We start from the raw sequence: 14,653 nt of genomic DNA on the forward strand, positions 1-14,653 counted from the left end.
CTCTGACACTGTCACCACTCTAGTGCAGGTACTCTTCACTTCATGCTTTGATTACTGAAACAGCCTACTGATGGGTCAGCCTGCTTTAAAGCCTCTCTCCAATCTAATCCGTCCATCATTCAGCCACTGAAGTGATTTTTTCCTAAAATGCAGGTCTAATCATGTTATCCCCTTACTCAATAAACCTCAGTGGTTTCCTATTGCTTCCAGAAGCAAAAGCATAGTCCTCTGTTCCACACTCAAATCTTCACAACCTAGCCCTCTCCTCCCTTTCCAGTCTTCTTAAACCTTACTCCCCAACTCTCCCATCCAGTAACACTGGCCTGCTGGCTGTTTCACAAACAAGATACTCCATCTCTCAACTACAAACATTTTCTGACTGTCCCACATGCCCCTGCTCAGATTACTAACTTTCCAGGCTTCCTTTAAGTCCTAATTAGTTTTAATTACACCCTCCCCTCACAACCCCTCTTAATTCCAGTAATTTCCTTTTTATTATTATTTCCTATTTATTCTGTACATAGCTTACTTTGTATGTATTTGTTGGCATGGTATCTCCTTTCAGACTATAAACTCCCTAATGGTAAGTACTGTCTTTTGCCTCTTTTTGTACCCCCAATAATCAACACAGTACCTGGCACATAATAAGCTCTTAATGTTTCTTGAATGAATGAATGTACCTCCCCTACTCTCAGTAAAATGTAAATTTCTTTGGGAGCAGTGACTGTTTCCTTTCCACCTTTATCCCCAGTGCCTAAAACAATGTCATACATATAATGAGTATGCAATAAAAATTTGTTGAATAAAAGGAATTTGGAGCTGTTTTTGCTACATCAATAATCTGTCGAAGATACTTGTGAAGACCACTAGCAGAGACAGTAATTGCTTAAACGAAATATTTGTCGAAAGCAGAATGGCGGATTTTTTTCCCCCATGTCTCCGATCGATAAGGAAAGATGCAAGGATGCAAAGATGGATGGATGGGAGGGAGGGAGGAAGAGAGGGAGGGAAAAAAAGATGGGAGGAGGCGGAGGGATGGTGGGGAGAAAGATGGAGGGGAAGGGGAGAAGATGGGAGGGGGGAGGGGAGGGGAGAGGGGAGGGGGGAGGGGGGAAGTATAGAAATTGATTCGTAGTGGTCAAGACCAGAGATAACACGTAGTCCAGCCGCGCCGAAACTAGCCCTCGAGGTTAAAGACGCAGCCGACCCAGCAGAGCGGCGCTGGGCCCCGGGCCGCGCTACGGGCGCCTGGCCAGGAAGGAGAAAGAAGGCACCAGAGACGCCATTGAGGTTCTGTGCTGAGCGAAGAGAACACAGGAGGGATCGACGACGCGGAGGTCTCGGGGTTCTCGGTCTGGACTGAAGCAGAACAAGTGAAAGAATAAAGGAGAGGGGAATGGGAAGAGAAGGGAAGACGAGACAGCTATAGGAATCGGGAGAGAGGGAGTCGAGGAACCAGAGGAAAAGACTAACGAGGGCGAGCAGGCCGAGGCGGAAGACGCGGAGCCCCGCCCCCGCCCCGCCCCCCTCCTACACCCCCCCCTTGCCCCGCCTCTCCCCCTCCTCCCCCCTCCGCTGAGGAGCCGTAGGAGTAGGTGACGATCCAGTTACTTCCTCCCGAGGCTGCGGAGCTCGGAGCGGGCGCAGCGGGGACCGGGCTGCCATTTCAGGGCCGAAGCCGAGAGCTGGATAGACGCCTTCCCTTCTGGTGCTGACCCGCCCGCCCCCGCCTCGCCTCCCGCCACCGCCTCCTCCTCCTCCCCCGCCGGGGCTGCTTCTCCGCGGGTCTCGGATCGCGTTGCGTGGTAGCTCCGGAGCCTCTCGGGAGCCCCTGGTTTTTGAGGCAGGGGTGTCCGGGCTTTGACGACCGCGGCCTGCGCTGGAACCTCTCGGCCCCGCGGCCCAGGTGAGTAAGCGCGAGCCGCCGCCACTTCCCCGCCCGCGGTGAAGGGAAGGGGATTACACCCGGGGAAGGAAGGGGCGCCGGATCCTGGGGCCGGACAGCCGGGGCCGGAGCCCGGGAAAAGCTTCGGGCCGCTGGGGCGTCCGCGAGGGCTCCTGCCCCTCCGCCTCTCACCCGACCCCCGGGCAGTGACGGAGGGAGGGGGAAAGCGGGGCCCGGCACCCTGCCTGATGGGAACGGAAATGGGGTGATTGTGCTAGGGGGTGTTGGGGGCTGGAAAAGAGCTCTTCTACGGCTGGAAAGTGCCCGGCTCCCGAGCCGCTTCCAGCTGTGCTGGGGGGTGGCAAAGGCACCCCCTCTCCTTTCACCCCTCCCCCGAACCCATACACCCCCGTACCCCCTCCTCTGCCTTCTTCCGCACCCCTCCTCCCCCCGTCTCCGCACCTCACCTCCCCCTTCCACCCTGCTCCTCCGCACCCTTCCTCCTCCGCACCCCACACGCCCCCGCACCCCTCCCCGCTGCTGCGTTTCCTAGAAGGGTGGCGTAAATTCGCTTCCTCCTCGCTCTCTCCCAGGGTCCCACCCCCAGACTGGGAAGGCCCTCGAGAAATAATGAGACGAGGGGTGGACCCGATGCGTGTGACACTTCCCAGTGTAGCGCCTAGTGACCAGTGACCGGAAAAATCCCCTCCCGCCTCCCCTCCGCAGCCTGCCTTCGCTGCTTTTCTGGGTCCTTCAGAAAGCTCGGCTCTAACCTGCAGGAGCCTTCCCCATCCCTCCCCCCCGAGAGCCCTAACCTGGAGATTACCTTCCACCTTGGGTGCGAGCCTCTCGGCGTGCCGGGCCGCGCCATTGGACGGTGGGCTCCTGGGGGCCGAAGCCGCTTTGCCCCGACTTCTTTGTATCTGTCCCAGGCGCTTGGCGCGGGGCGCGTCACCCCCGTAAGCGCCTAATTAGTGCTTGTTGAGCCACAGATCTCAAGGGGAAGTGGGGCACTAAAGCTTCGGTGTAACCCTGAAGGGTTTCATTCCCGGACGTTTTCCTTGGGTTTTATTTTATTTTTTTAAATGAGGGCTGCCCTTTAACGTTGTATTATTTCACATTATCCGTATAGATAATATTAACAAATGCTCAGAAGGGAGTGGGGAAGATAAGGAGAGAATTTGTGATCTCTAAATCCTGGCTATAAATGGGTTGCAATGGAGTGATTTTAGTCCCTGTTGTACTGGACTTGTTTCACATAGTGCGATATGTACAAAGTCAGTAAGTTGGGGGTTTTGGGGGGGCGCGGCGCGAGGGTGGGGAAGGGTGCCGTCTTTTGTTTTATTTTGAAGAAATACGAACCTACTATGCAGACCCTTTTTCTTTGGGATTTTCCCTAGCAGACTTGAAATACAATACTTTATGTGGTAAAAGGATGAAAGAAGGTTAAAATAGCTTTCAATGATTTAGGAATTAATAAACCCATATCCCATCAGCCTTACGCATATTCATTCAGTTAATCAACAAGCATTTATTAAGCCCCAACTCTGTACCTGACATTTTTAGCCACTGCGGGGATAGAAATACAAGCACAAGGAATAAAATAGCACCTACTCTGACATCTGACCCTCTTATTGTTTAGAATTAGACTGGATCAGAGTACTGCTATTACTGTGACGTCACAGAATGAAAAATGCTTCCCGGATTTGGGAGGGGCACAAGGCCAGGTTTTTTTTTTCCTCTTATTTTGTTTTTAATGCACTAAACGATATGATTTTCCATAAACATGCTACATGCCAGAATTCCTCTCAGTCCCCTCCACCACCCTCAGACTTTATAATTCACAAAAGTTTACTTTCTTTACTTACCTGGAACCTTAGGTCCAGGTCGTTGCCCAAAAAAGCCGAGCAAAACCTGGTCCTGAGTTAATCAGTGTCTGAACCTGTCTTCCCTGCTTAATTCCACCCACACTCCCAGAGAACAGGCTGGCTGGGGAAGGGAGCTAGTGAGGAGCAAAAGAGGTTGGTGAATCAAAAGATTCACCAATTAAACCTCTTTCGATTTACTAACTTTATTCTGTTTCTAAGAGCCACCCAATCTATTTAAACACTCAGTAAATGGGCCAGGCACAAACCATTTCCTTAGGCTGGGAATGGTAGCCTATGAGTAGAGACTGTTTTCTTTTCAACACTGAGACTTTTTAATGTTAATCTGGGCTAAATTTCAGGTTGGGATGTTTTTCTAGTTAGGCTTTCCTTGAAAACCCTTTAGCGCACTCTTCCTCACCATTCTCCAAACAAAACACCAAGGGTCGCATACCACACCAACCACGGTACTAATTAGAAAATGCAGGCTCAGTGTTGGACAAACAGTGGGGAGGAGGGCTGGTGGACTGGTGTCATCGTATTTTAAGATAGTCATTTTTACACACTACACTTTATGACACATCCAGTATAGCAGACACTAAAATCACTTTTAGATATAGTCGATTTTAAAGCTAAAAATGAGAAGTCCACTTTGAAGAAAGGAAGCAATTTATTGTAATTCACCAGTAGATCATGGTTAATCTACACAAGTGAAATAACACGATTTGAATTGAGAGGACCTTAGTCTCAATCCTCAAACTATTATTTATTATCTTGAACAACCTTGTAAGAATCATTCTTTCTGGGCATCATTCTCCTTACCTGGATGTAGGGTCTGGATCTTCCAGCTTCTTCCCTTCCCGATCTAGCATTCCTATCGACACTTTGTTTTCCCATTTTCTCTCTCCCCCCCCTTTTTGGGGGCACAGGGGAAGGATTCTTAAGTCTTAGCTTTGTGCTAGATTTTTTTCAGCTTTATTGACTGAGAGAATGAATCTGGAACTGTGTTTCTGGCTATTAATACAAATACTAGGAGAAATAGCTCCCTACTCACTCCTATGTAAAGAGCTGTAATTACTAACTACAAAACAATTCTTTTGTTATCCAGCTCTTAAGAGTTTTGTAAAACCATGCAGAATCAAAGTGTCCTAGGAAATAGTTTCAGGTAGATATAACTAATCAGATTGCTTTTTTTTTTACCCATTGTAGCTTGTTAAAATATAACACACATCAAGTATCACCACATAAATCAATTTTTGTTGCAATCTTGATAATTGCTTTTACCTACCCCCCAAAAAAGAAAGAAAAATGTGTTAATAGTTGAAAATAGTTACATTTTAAAGCAGGGAAACAACTGATACTGAACAGTATTGAATGTACAGTTATATATGATTAACATTTATTTTTACTGAGTAAATTCGAAAGCATAATGTACTATACCTTAAGTTTATGTGAAATGAGCCGTGAAAATGAGATGTTTAGCTATAGAACATAACATGCCTCCATTACTTTGTTACAATATTACTAATTTGCAATAAACTTTAAGAGATTTATTACACTGATCTGCCTTGAGAATACTGATAACACACATAAATTTCACTTGTGTAGATTAACCATGATCTACTGGTTAATTAGAATAAACTGCTTCCTTTCTACAAAGTGGATTTCTCATTTTTAACTTCATATGAGCTAGTGCTTTATCACCTGAAATGTTTTGAATAAAAGCCTAACTGGAAAAACATTCTACCCTGAAATTTAACTCAGACAAACATTTACAAGGGTCATTATTGAAAAGAAAACACACCACCCAAGGTCTCTCCACCCACTCAAAATAGTCCTGCTTATGCCATTCACCATTCATAGGCTATCATTCCCATCTTGAGGAAATGGCTGGTGTCTTTGCTCAAGTACTAGTAACTAAATTGAATGGCTCTTGGAAATAGAAAAATTAGTAAATCAAAAGAGTTTTAAATGGAATGATAAAAATTAATTTTAAGTTAATGAAAAAGTCAAAGCCACAGCATTTCCTTTTGATTGATCTCCTTTCCAAGGGAGAGAGGTTACCTTCAGTCTAAGTAAGCTCCCTCCCCTAGCTAACCTGCATATTCTGGGAGTGTGGGTGGAACTAAGCAAGGCAGACAGGTTCAGACACTGATTAACTGGGGCCCAGGTTTTGCCTGGCTTCTTTGGGCAGTGACCTGGACCTGGGGTTCCAGATAAAGCAAGAAAGCAACTGTTAAACCAGTTGAAGCAAAGTAAACTTTTGTGAGTTATAGAGTCTGGGGGAGAGTAGGGGGAACTGAGAGAGGGGAACTCTAGCACTTGGCATGTTTATGGAAAATTATATTCATTCAGTTCATGCAACTAGCTAGTGAGAATACAAATAAAGACTTGTCATTTAAAATATCTATTTTAAATAGTCTCTTTTTAAGGCTTTCCTGCTTAATGAACATGTGACATAAGAACATTTATACGAAATAGCAAAATCCTTCAATTTGGAGTTACTTAATAGAATAATGAATAATCAATAGGAATATAGCTTAATAATATTCTACTTGTACTGTGTATCAATCCTGTGGTGGAAAAATGCCCTAGTGTACTTGTAATAAATATGAATTCTAGGTTAAACTTGACATAGACAATCTGGGCTGCCAAATGTGTATTTTTATTAAATTTTGCTACTTCTAATCTGTGACTGATACATTTTCAATATGTATTTTTTAAACCATTTTCTGTTTTATTTTTCAAAGTCAAATCTTGATCATAGTTTTAACTGTGGCCAGTAGGTTGTTAGTGATGTAAACCTGGAGCATTGTGTTCAGTTCAGGAAGTTACAATGGAGAGTGTCCAGAGAAAGGCAATCAGGATAGTGAAGGATCTTTATTACTTGTCATATGAAGATCCATAGGCAGGTTTTGAGCTTGCTGGAGGGAAAAGAAAACAAAATGATTCAGGAGAAGACATGATAGTTCTGTTCAAGTATTTTGAAGGACAGATGCGGAGGAGATATTAGACTTGATCTGATGTCAGGAAAAACAAAATTTCCTAGCAATTTGAACTGTCCAGAATTAGAATAGCTTGCTTCCAGAGGTGTTTCCCCCACCTTTGGAGATCTTCTAGAAGAGGTCAAATAACCATTTGTCAGTTTTGGGGGGAATGCCTTCATGGGTGAGTTGGGGCTAGATGGCTACTGAGGTCCCTACCGACTTTCAAATTTATGATTCTGTGAACTAAAATTTTTGGAAGCTTGACACATCTTCTAGTTCCCTGTTGTCCACATTTAGTATAACAGATGTCCTTTAATGATAGTATTGCTTATGAAGAAAATCCAAGAAATAAACTTAAAAGACTATAAAAAATAAATTGAGAACGTGCTATATGTAGGTTTAGATATGCAGAGAAATTTGAATGAATCCTACTTCTGAAGTCCATGGCCACGTGAACTTGGGCAAGTCATTAAATTTCTCTTGAGTCTTAATTTCTTTATCTGTAAATTGAGAATAATAATACCTATGGCATCTGCTTCACAAGATTGTGGTCAGGCTCCAATGAGATAATGCACTGAGGCACTTCGCAAATCTCAAACTACTATATAATTGCCATCTAGCCCTCAGGAATATACTAATAATGCCTATTGTATTATAAGCAATTAGTGTTCTCCAATGTGGCAGAAGCTCTATCTCTACCAAAACTTTGAAGCAGAAGGATGTTGAGTGAATTATACTACTACTAACAATAATTTAAGTAGTTGGAAATTAACCTAAGTAAAAATATAGTCATAATTTAAGCTATTCAACTTCATTCATAAATTTGTGACAGACTAGGGCCAAAACATTGTACTAGATGCTAAGGGACATTTTTTGATACTTTCATGGATCCATTATAAACATTCCTTCCATTTGTGTATAGCCAATTGATAAGGTTTTGGAGGTCTGTTAGGTTGAAAGTGAAGAAGGAGCCACCACTCCCTCATAGCTGACTCCCCGCTTTGGAATATAGGTATATTTGGCCTTGTCCAGCTATTCCCCATCTCCCAGCACCAGGACCTTCTAGTAATTTGACTCCTGTGGAGTGATTCCTCTGCATTTCTGTGGGAAAACAATGGAAAAGGAAGCGTGACTCAACAATGTATAGGAAAAAAACTCTTCCTCCTTGAAATTCATACAGAGGTTGTCTGTCTTCTCTGTTTATCTCTCATACTTTGCCAACCACTGCTTCTCCTGCCAGCTTCCCCCTCCAATTTTCCCTTCACAAATAATGAAATATACAACCAAAACCAATTAGGATCAATCCTTTTTCCAGCTAATTCAGTTAACTTTGGAGCAGGAACATAGTCTCCCTGAAAGAACAAAAGAAAACATGAGAGATAGGGGGAATACATCGTAACTATCTGCTTCAGCAGAATCAAATAGCCATTGTTTCTCCTCTTGGTCTTTGATTAGCCTCCTGATAATGATAGTGTCAGTAAGTACTCCCTCCATCTCCTCGGCAATCCAAAATTGAAAACCTGACCTTGAATTGCTTGCACTAAATTGCTAATCCTTGGTTTAAAAATTACACCTTTAGCTTCTTTATGTTTCCCAAGGTGGGGGAGGGGGGTGTTAGAATTGTCCCCATAAGATTTACAGTGTGCCTTTTATACCAACCCAACTATACCAAGAATTACATAGGCAACTATAATGTAATCTTTGTGGTTCTTGTCCATGTCTTCCCAACTCTTAAGGAATTTAGTCTAAGGGAAGGTAATATGTACATAAATCACTACAAAACAAGGTAAAATTTAATATCTATATAAAAGATGACCTTGAGAGTTGAGAGGAAAGAGAGATTATTTGTAACTGGAGGGATCAGGATGTATTGCTTAGAGAAGTATGTAGAATTGCCCTGCAATATAATTTTACCAAAATTTTCAGAGTGAGCTATTATAGCTAAAGTTATAGAATCTTATAATATGGTTTCAAAACTCGAATTTTTAAAAAAGAATTGGTTGAAACACTGAAGTGCTAGGCCTAAAACTTGCTTCTGTGAACTTGAGCAAGTAATAGAACCGCAGTGAATTTGATTCTCCCCTGATTTTAGAAATGTGTGTTCCTAGAGCTGAAACTCTTATGTAGAAGTAAATCGATCATTTAATCAGCAAATATTTATTAAGTACCTATAACAAGACAGGTACTATGCTAGCCCATGAGAATACAAAGACTAAATAGTACCTGCCTTCAAAGGAGAAAACAGCAAGTATACCTAAGTTAGATAATAGTGGTGTTATATGTCTTAGGGGAAAGATCAGTGGTAATGCTTCTGTCAGGTTATATCAACACATTTAGTCCATGCTCTATGCAGCAAATACAAAGTATAGTGATAGGGACTGGACCTGTGATTTAATTGGTGTGAGGAACCCCGAGTGAGAAAACTTCATTTACCAATGCAGAATGTCATTTTCTATGCAATTTATGGTCTTAGAGAGTTGCTTAGAATACAGTGTTGGTGAGTTCTGTTTTGGATATACTGAGTTTGAGGTACCTATTTGGAAATAACCAACTGGAAATATTAAGCCAGTAACATTCTCATGCAGGCAAGAATCAGATTAAAATGTAGTGGGGAAATATTTAATAAAATAAATCAAAATACAACAAAACATAGATAATGTTAACATGTGATTTTCTAAGTCAACATGCAGCTTCAGGAATCCAAAGTTTAATGGCTCACATTTCTATTTGAGTTTGACACCACTGGTCTAGGCCCTTTGACTCAAAGGCCTCACTTGAGGACCACACATGGACTCAAGGCCGAAGGTTCCCCCCCACACACAACCTAAACCCACCTCTTTTTGGCTTTGAGGCCAACTCTAACTACCATGTCATACTGCCTCTCTGAATGTAAATATAATATAAAGTATATTTATATGTAAATATAAAACATATGCCAAGTAAATGCAAAGTTATTTGGGGTGTGGAGGAGGCACTAGCAACTAAGGGGATAAGGAGAGTCTTCATGGAGATGGATCTTGAGCTGAAATTGAAGGAAGCTTGGATTCTAAGAAGTGCAAGTGAGGTAAAGATATAGTCCTCACTTGGGGGGAATCTTGTATAAAGGCAGAGAGGCCAGAGTTGGAATGTCATATGAGAAATAACAAGAAGGCCAGTTTGATTAGAAGGTAAAGTATGCCAGTTATATATGGTACCTGTGGAAAGGCAGAATAAAGCCAGATTGTGAATGGCTTTAAGTACCCAATAGAGAAGTTTTAGTTAATCCTAAAAGCAGTAGGTAGCTACCGAATCTTTTTTAAGCTGGGAAGTAACATAGTCAGACCTTCCCATTAGTAATATCTTGTTGACAGCTGTGTGGAGGATGGATTGGAGAGAGGAGAGACTAGAGGCAGGGAAACCAATGAGAACATTATTGTAGTTGTCCAGGCATAAAGTGATGAGAGTCTGAACCAGATTGGTGGCCTTGTGAGTACAAGGATGGTGATAGGTGTGAGAAATATCATGGAGGTCAAATCAAATGGAATTGGCAACTAATTGGATTTGTGGGGAGAGGGAAGAGTTGAGGATATGCTGAGGTTTCAAACCTGGATAAATAGAACAGTAGTAGTTGTTACTGTTCAGTCATTCAGTCATGTCTGACTCTTTGTGACCCTGTGGACCTTAATATGCCAGGCCTTTCTGTCCTCTCTCGGTCTGTCCAAGTTCTTGTTTCCATGACACTATCCATCTCGTAGTCTTCCGGTCCCCTCTTTCTTTTGCCTTCAGTCTTTCCCAACATAAGGGTCTTTTTCAATGAGCCCCATCTTCTCATCATGTAGCCAAAGTATTTAAGCTTCAGCTTCAGTATTTGACCTTCCTTCTGGTGAATAGCCTGAATTAATTTCTTTAAACATTGACTGATTTGATCTTGTTGTCCAAGGGACCCTCAAAAGTCTGCTGCAGCACCACAATTCGAAAGCACTGATTCTGTGGCACCCAGCTTTCCCTGTAGTCCAGTTCTCATAGTCATACATTGCTACTGGAAAAGCCATAGCTTTTACCATATCACCATGTCAGCATGGTGATGTCTCTCTCTACTTTCTAGTATGCTGTCCAGATTGGCCCTAGCTTTCCTTCCAAAGAGCAAGTGTCTTGTAATTTTCATGGCTACAGTCACCATCCACAGTGATCTTTGAGCCCCAAAATATAAAATCTGACATTGCTTCTATTTCTTCTCCCTCTATTTGCCAGAAAGTGATAGGACCAGTTGCCAAAATCTTCCTGGTTTTCTTGTTTTTGTTTTAATGTTAACCTTCAAGGACAGTAGTGCCCTAGTCAAAAACAGTTAAGTTCAGAAGAGGGGTAGGTTCTAGGAAAACAGTGAGTTCTGTTTTGTATATACTGAGTTTGAGGTACCTATGGACCATTCAGTTTGAAATAACCAACTGGAAATAGTGGTGCAGGACTGGAGTTCAGAAGAGACTTGTAAAGATACAGAGATCTGGATGTCATCTTCATAGAGATGGTAATTGAACATGAGAAACTGATGAAATCTCCAAGAGAAAGTAGGTCAAGAAAAAAGAAGAGGGCCCAAGAAAGAACCTTGTATAGATCTGAAAAGGATGATTTTAATTTGGAAGACTTAGATTTAATTCCTGGCTCTCTCATTTACTGACCTTTTAATCTTTCTGAACTTCATTTTTTTATTTGTAAAGAGGAGATAATATGCTGATACTGGGGTTATAAGGTTAAAGTGAAATAATGTGTAGATGTCTCCAAATACATGCTAGGGCTATGTAAACTAAAGAATTATACAAGCGTAAATTATCATCATTGTGCTTCCTTCCCACATTCCATCCTTAATCTGGGCCCAAGAAGAGTCTCACCTCCCACAGCTGATTAGCCTTCAGGGTCTGTACCAGCAAAACTTTTATGAATCACTTTACAAGCACTATAAAGCTAGAGCTGAAGCCACAGCTGTCTGTCTAGAAGAAAGTTCAGTGACTGATTTGATCTTCACCTGGAGTCATAATCCCAACAGACCAAAATCAGCAGTTTGAAAATTTGTTTATCTTTGAATCCATTTCCTCATAACTGAATGGCAATTTTACACACTGACCTTCAGCATATTTAGCTCAGCTACATTAGCATAGTCTGACCCTTTCCTTATCTCTGCCTGTTGAAATCTTTGTCTTCAGGGATCAACTAAGGTGCCACTTTTATCCATAAACCCTTCCCTGATCCTCCTAGCTGAAAATAATCTCCTTCTTAAGTATTCCTAGAATCTTTTCTGGCATTCTCCATTGCCTCTATCACATTCTGCCTTGAGACAGATTTATTTATGCTACAATTCTTTGAGGACATAGTCTCTGTCACATATCATCTTTGTATTTCCAGCAACTGATAGAATGTTTTACATGGATTTAAGGTATGTAATTAAATTGAATTTCTCCATACCTCTCTGCCTGCTTTTTCAATTTGGGTAAAGTAAGCACAGCTCAGATTAGAAGGAAGTATGCTCCCAGAATCATCCAGAAAGTAATCCTGAGGTTCTTTCCCCTCCTTTTTTCCTTCCCTCCAGATACTTTACTGTAGAAACTCCCTTAACCCGGTTGTGCCCAGATTAAAAAGGCATTTCCATAAGGTCTTTAATAGGAGTTAATAAATAAAATTGAAATTGTCACTCTTTTTAAAAATTAGACTACTTGTTTGCCATGTATAGTGAGAAACATATTAATCTTAAGCTCCATTAGGAAAAAAATAAGTCTTTTAAGTGAGACTTTTCAGTATTTTCAAATTATATGTTCTGCTATAGAGCACAGTACTCTTCGCATAATTAATAAGTGCTTGTTAAATGATGTTTGTTAAATGAGTATTGAATAAAAGTTATTACAGTACTAGAATTGTGTTTGTGTGACCAAGTTATGAATTTTTTTGAAGTTTTAAAATTTTGTTTGTTTTTAAGATGAATAACTTTGGAATCAAGAACATGGACCAAGTAGCTCCTGTGTCTAACTATTACAGAGGAACACTTAAGGTGAGTGAATATTTGTGACAACAAAGGAGACACATAAACTGTGAGATATAAGAACTCTTTCCTTTTTTTTTCCCCAATTAACAAAAATAATTTTCTCCTGGCTCTTCCATTGAAAACAAAAAATCAAAAACAAAACCCTTGTAACAAGTATTCATAGTCAGGTAAAACAGATTCCCTCATTGGTCATGTCTAAAAATGTATTTAATTCTGCACTTTTAATCCATCATCTATGATTCTCTGGAAAAGTGGGTGGTCATTGCACTGAAAGGAACAGTGGTTGGTTCTTTCACTAATAATAAATTGTTCTGTTGGTATTATTTACTCTTTATCATTCATACAAATCTTCACAGGTTTCTCTGAAATGATCTCTTTTCTGTTTCTTATGTCACAGTAATATTCTATTATATTACTGTTGCCATAATTTGTTTAGCCATTCCATAATTGACTAATTTCTAGTTCTTTGACATTTAAAAAAAAGCTGCTGTAAAATTCCTCTTTCTTTGATCTCTTTAGAATAAAATATAGGCCTAGTGGTGGTGTAACAGGATCAAAAAGTACCCACAGTCTATTGACTTTTTAGGTAGATTTCCTAATTGTTTTCTAGAATGGCTGGACCAATTCATAACAGTACCTTAGTGTGTATATTTTTCCCACAGCCCCTCCAATATTTGTTATTTTCATTTTTTTTCACCTTTGCCAATCTGATGGGCATAAGGTGGAATTAATTGTGATTTGGAACTTTTTTTTGTATAACTGTTAATAGCAAGGATTTCTTCTTTTGAGAACTTTCTGTTCACATCTTTTGATTGTCAATTGGGAAATGGCTGGAAGAATTCTTTCCAGTGTTTTTTGCCCTCTCACCAAGTTTCTGCAAGTGTTGCTCTTGGCTACTTGTCCCACCTAACTTCAAAAAGAGAATTTCAGGATTTTAGTATTATAATGGACGTAAGGGAATGGTACCAGAAAATGGTCCTGAACTCTAAAACTGATTGCAATGGTTGCTTATTCCACAAGGTGCATTCAGTTAATGCCCTCTGGGACATAATAGAAATTAGGCTGTAATTAGCATGGAATTCAGGTGTGTGCCAGTATCTCTTATGCTTTTCCCTGCTAGTACATTAAATATGTCTTGTATTTTGTAGCAGTAAGGGAAAAAACATGTTGAAGAGAAAAGAGCCTGCTCTGCCTAAAGCATTTTCTACTTCATTTGAACATGTTTCTAGTTCAATTTATCTTATACCAATCTATCTATCTTTGTTGTAAAAATAAAGTAAGTCAAACAGTGTTCAGGCAATATTTTTAGATACTAAGGAGGTGTAGGTGAAAACCATTCTCATTTTAACACAAGAAACTGATTTTAAAAGATTATAATGCAAATGAATTTCAAGTAAGTTTTTTATTTATAGGATCATAAATTTAGAACTTGAAGGGATGTTTAAGATCACCTTGTCTAATCCCTTCTACTTACATTTGGGGAAACTGAGACCCAGAGAAACTTAACCAAGTTTACATTGATAATAAGTGGCAGAGTCAGATTTTGAACTCAAGTTCCTTGTCTCTAAATATAATACTTGTTCCATTGCACCTACCTTCTTCCCCAGATTTGAGGATTTCACCATAATTAGGACCATTGAAAACTAACCTGAAGATTAACATTACTGACTTGCTATGCTATGTTATTTTTTTCCAAATCTCTGTAATAGTAATAACAGTTAACATATAGCTTGTGGAGGTTTGCAAAGCACTTTACAAAGATTATCTCATTGTCCTCACAACAATCCTGTGATGTAGATGCTATTATTGTCCCCATTTTATAGATGAGGAGCTTATAAATAACCTGCCCAGAGTCACATGGCTAGCTAGTTAGTATCTGAAATGAGATACCTTCACCTGTGTCTCC

The 14,653-nt window shown here is 40.9% G+C and overlaps 1 protein-coding gene across 2 annotated transcripts in view; it reads left to right on the forward strand.

Moving 5' to 3' along the window:
• Window positions 1-1,816: 1,816 nt before the first annotated feature.
• Window positions 1,817-14,653, forward strand: part of ETS2 (ETS proto-oncogene 2, transcription factor) — a 35,239-nt gene continuing 22,402 nt past the window's right edge. For both annotated transcript variants that reach the window (XM_078146532.1, XM_078146533.1), the window contains exons 1-2: window positions 1,817-1,906; window positions 12,682-12,753. In XM_078146532.1, the coding sequence (XP_078002658.1) occupies window positions 12,682-12,753 (72 nt within the window). In that variant the 5' untranslated portion in view covers window positions 1,817-1,906. The remainder of the gene's footprint in view (window positions 1,907-12,681; window positions 12,754-14,653) is intronic.

The sequence above is a fragment of the Phascolarctos cinereus genome, unplaced genomic scaffold (assembly GCF_003287225.1).
Source record: "Phascolarctos cinereus isolate Bilbo 61053 unplaced genomic scaffold, phaCin_HiC Scaffold_726;HRSCAF=1367, whole genome shotgun sequence".
Taxonomy (NCBI): Eukaryota; Metazoa; Chordata; class Mammalia; order Diprotodontia; family Phascolarctidae; genus Phascolarctos; species Phascolarctos cinereus.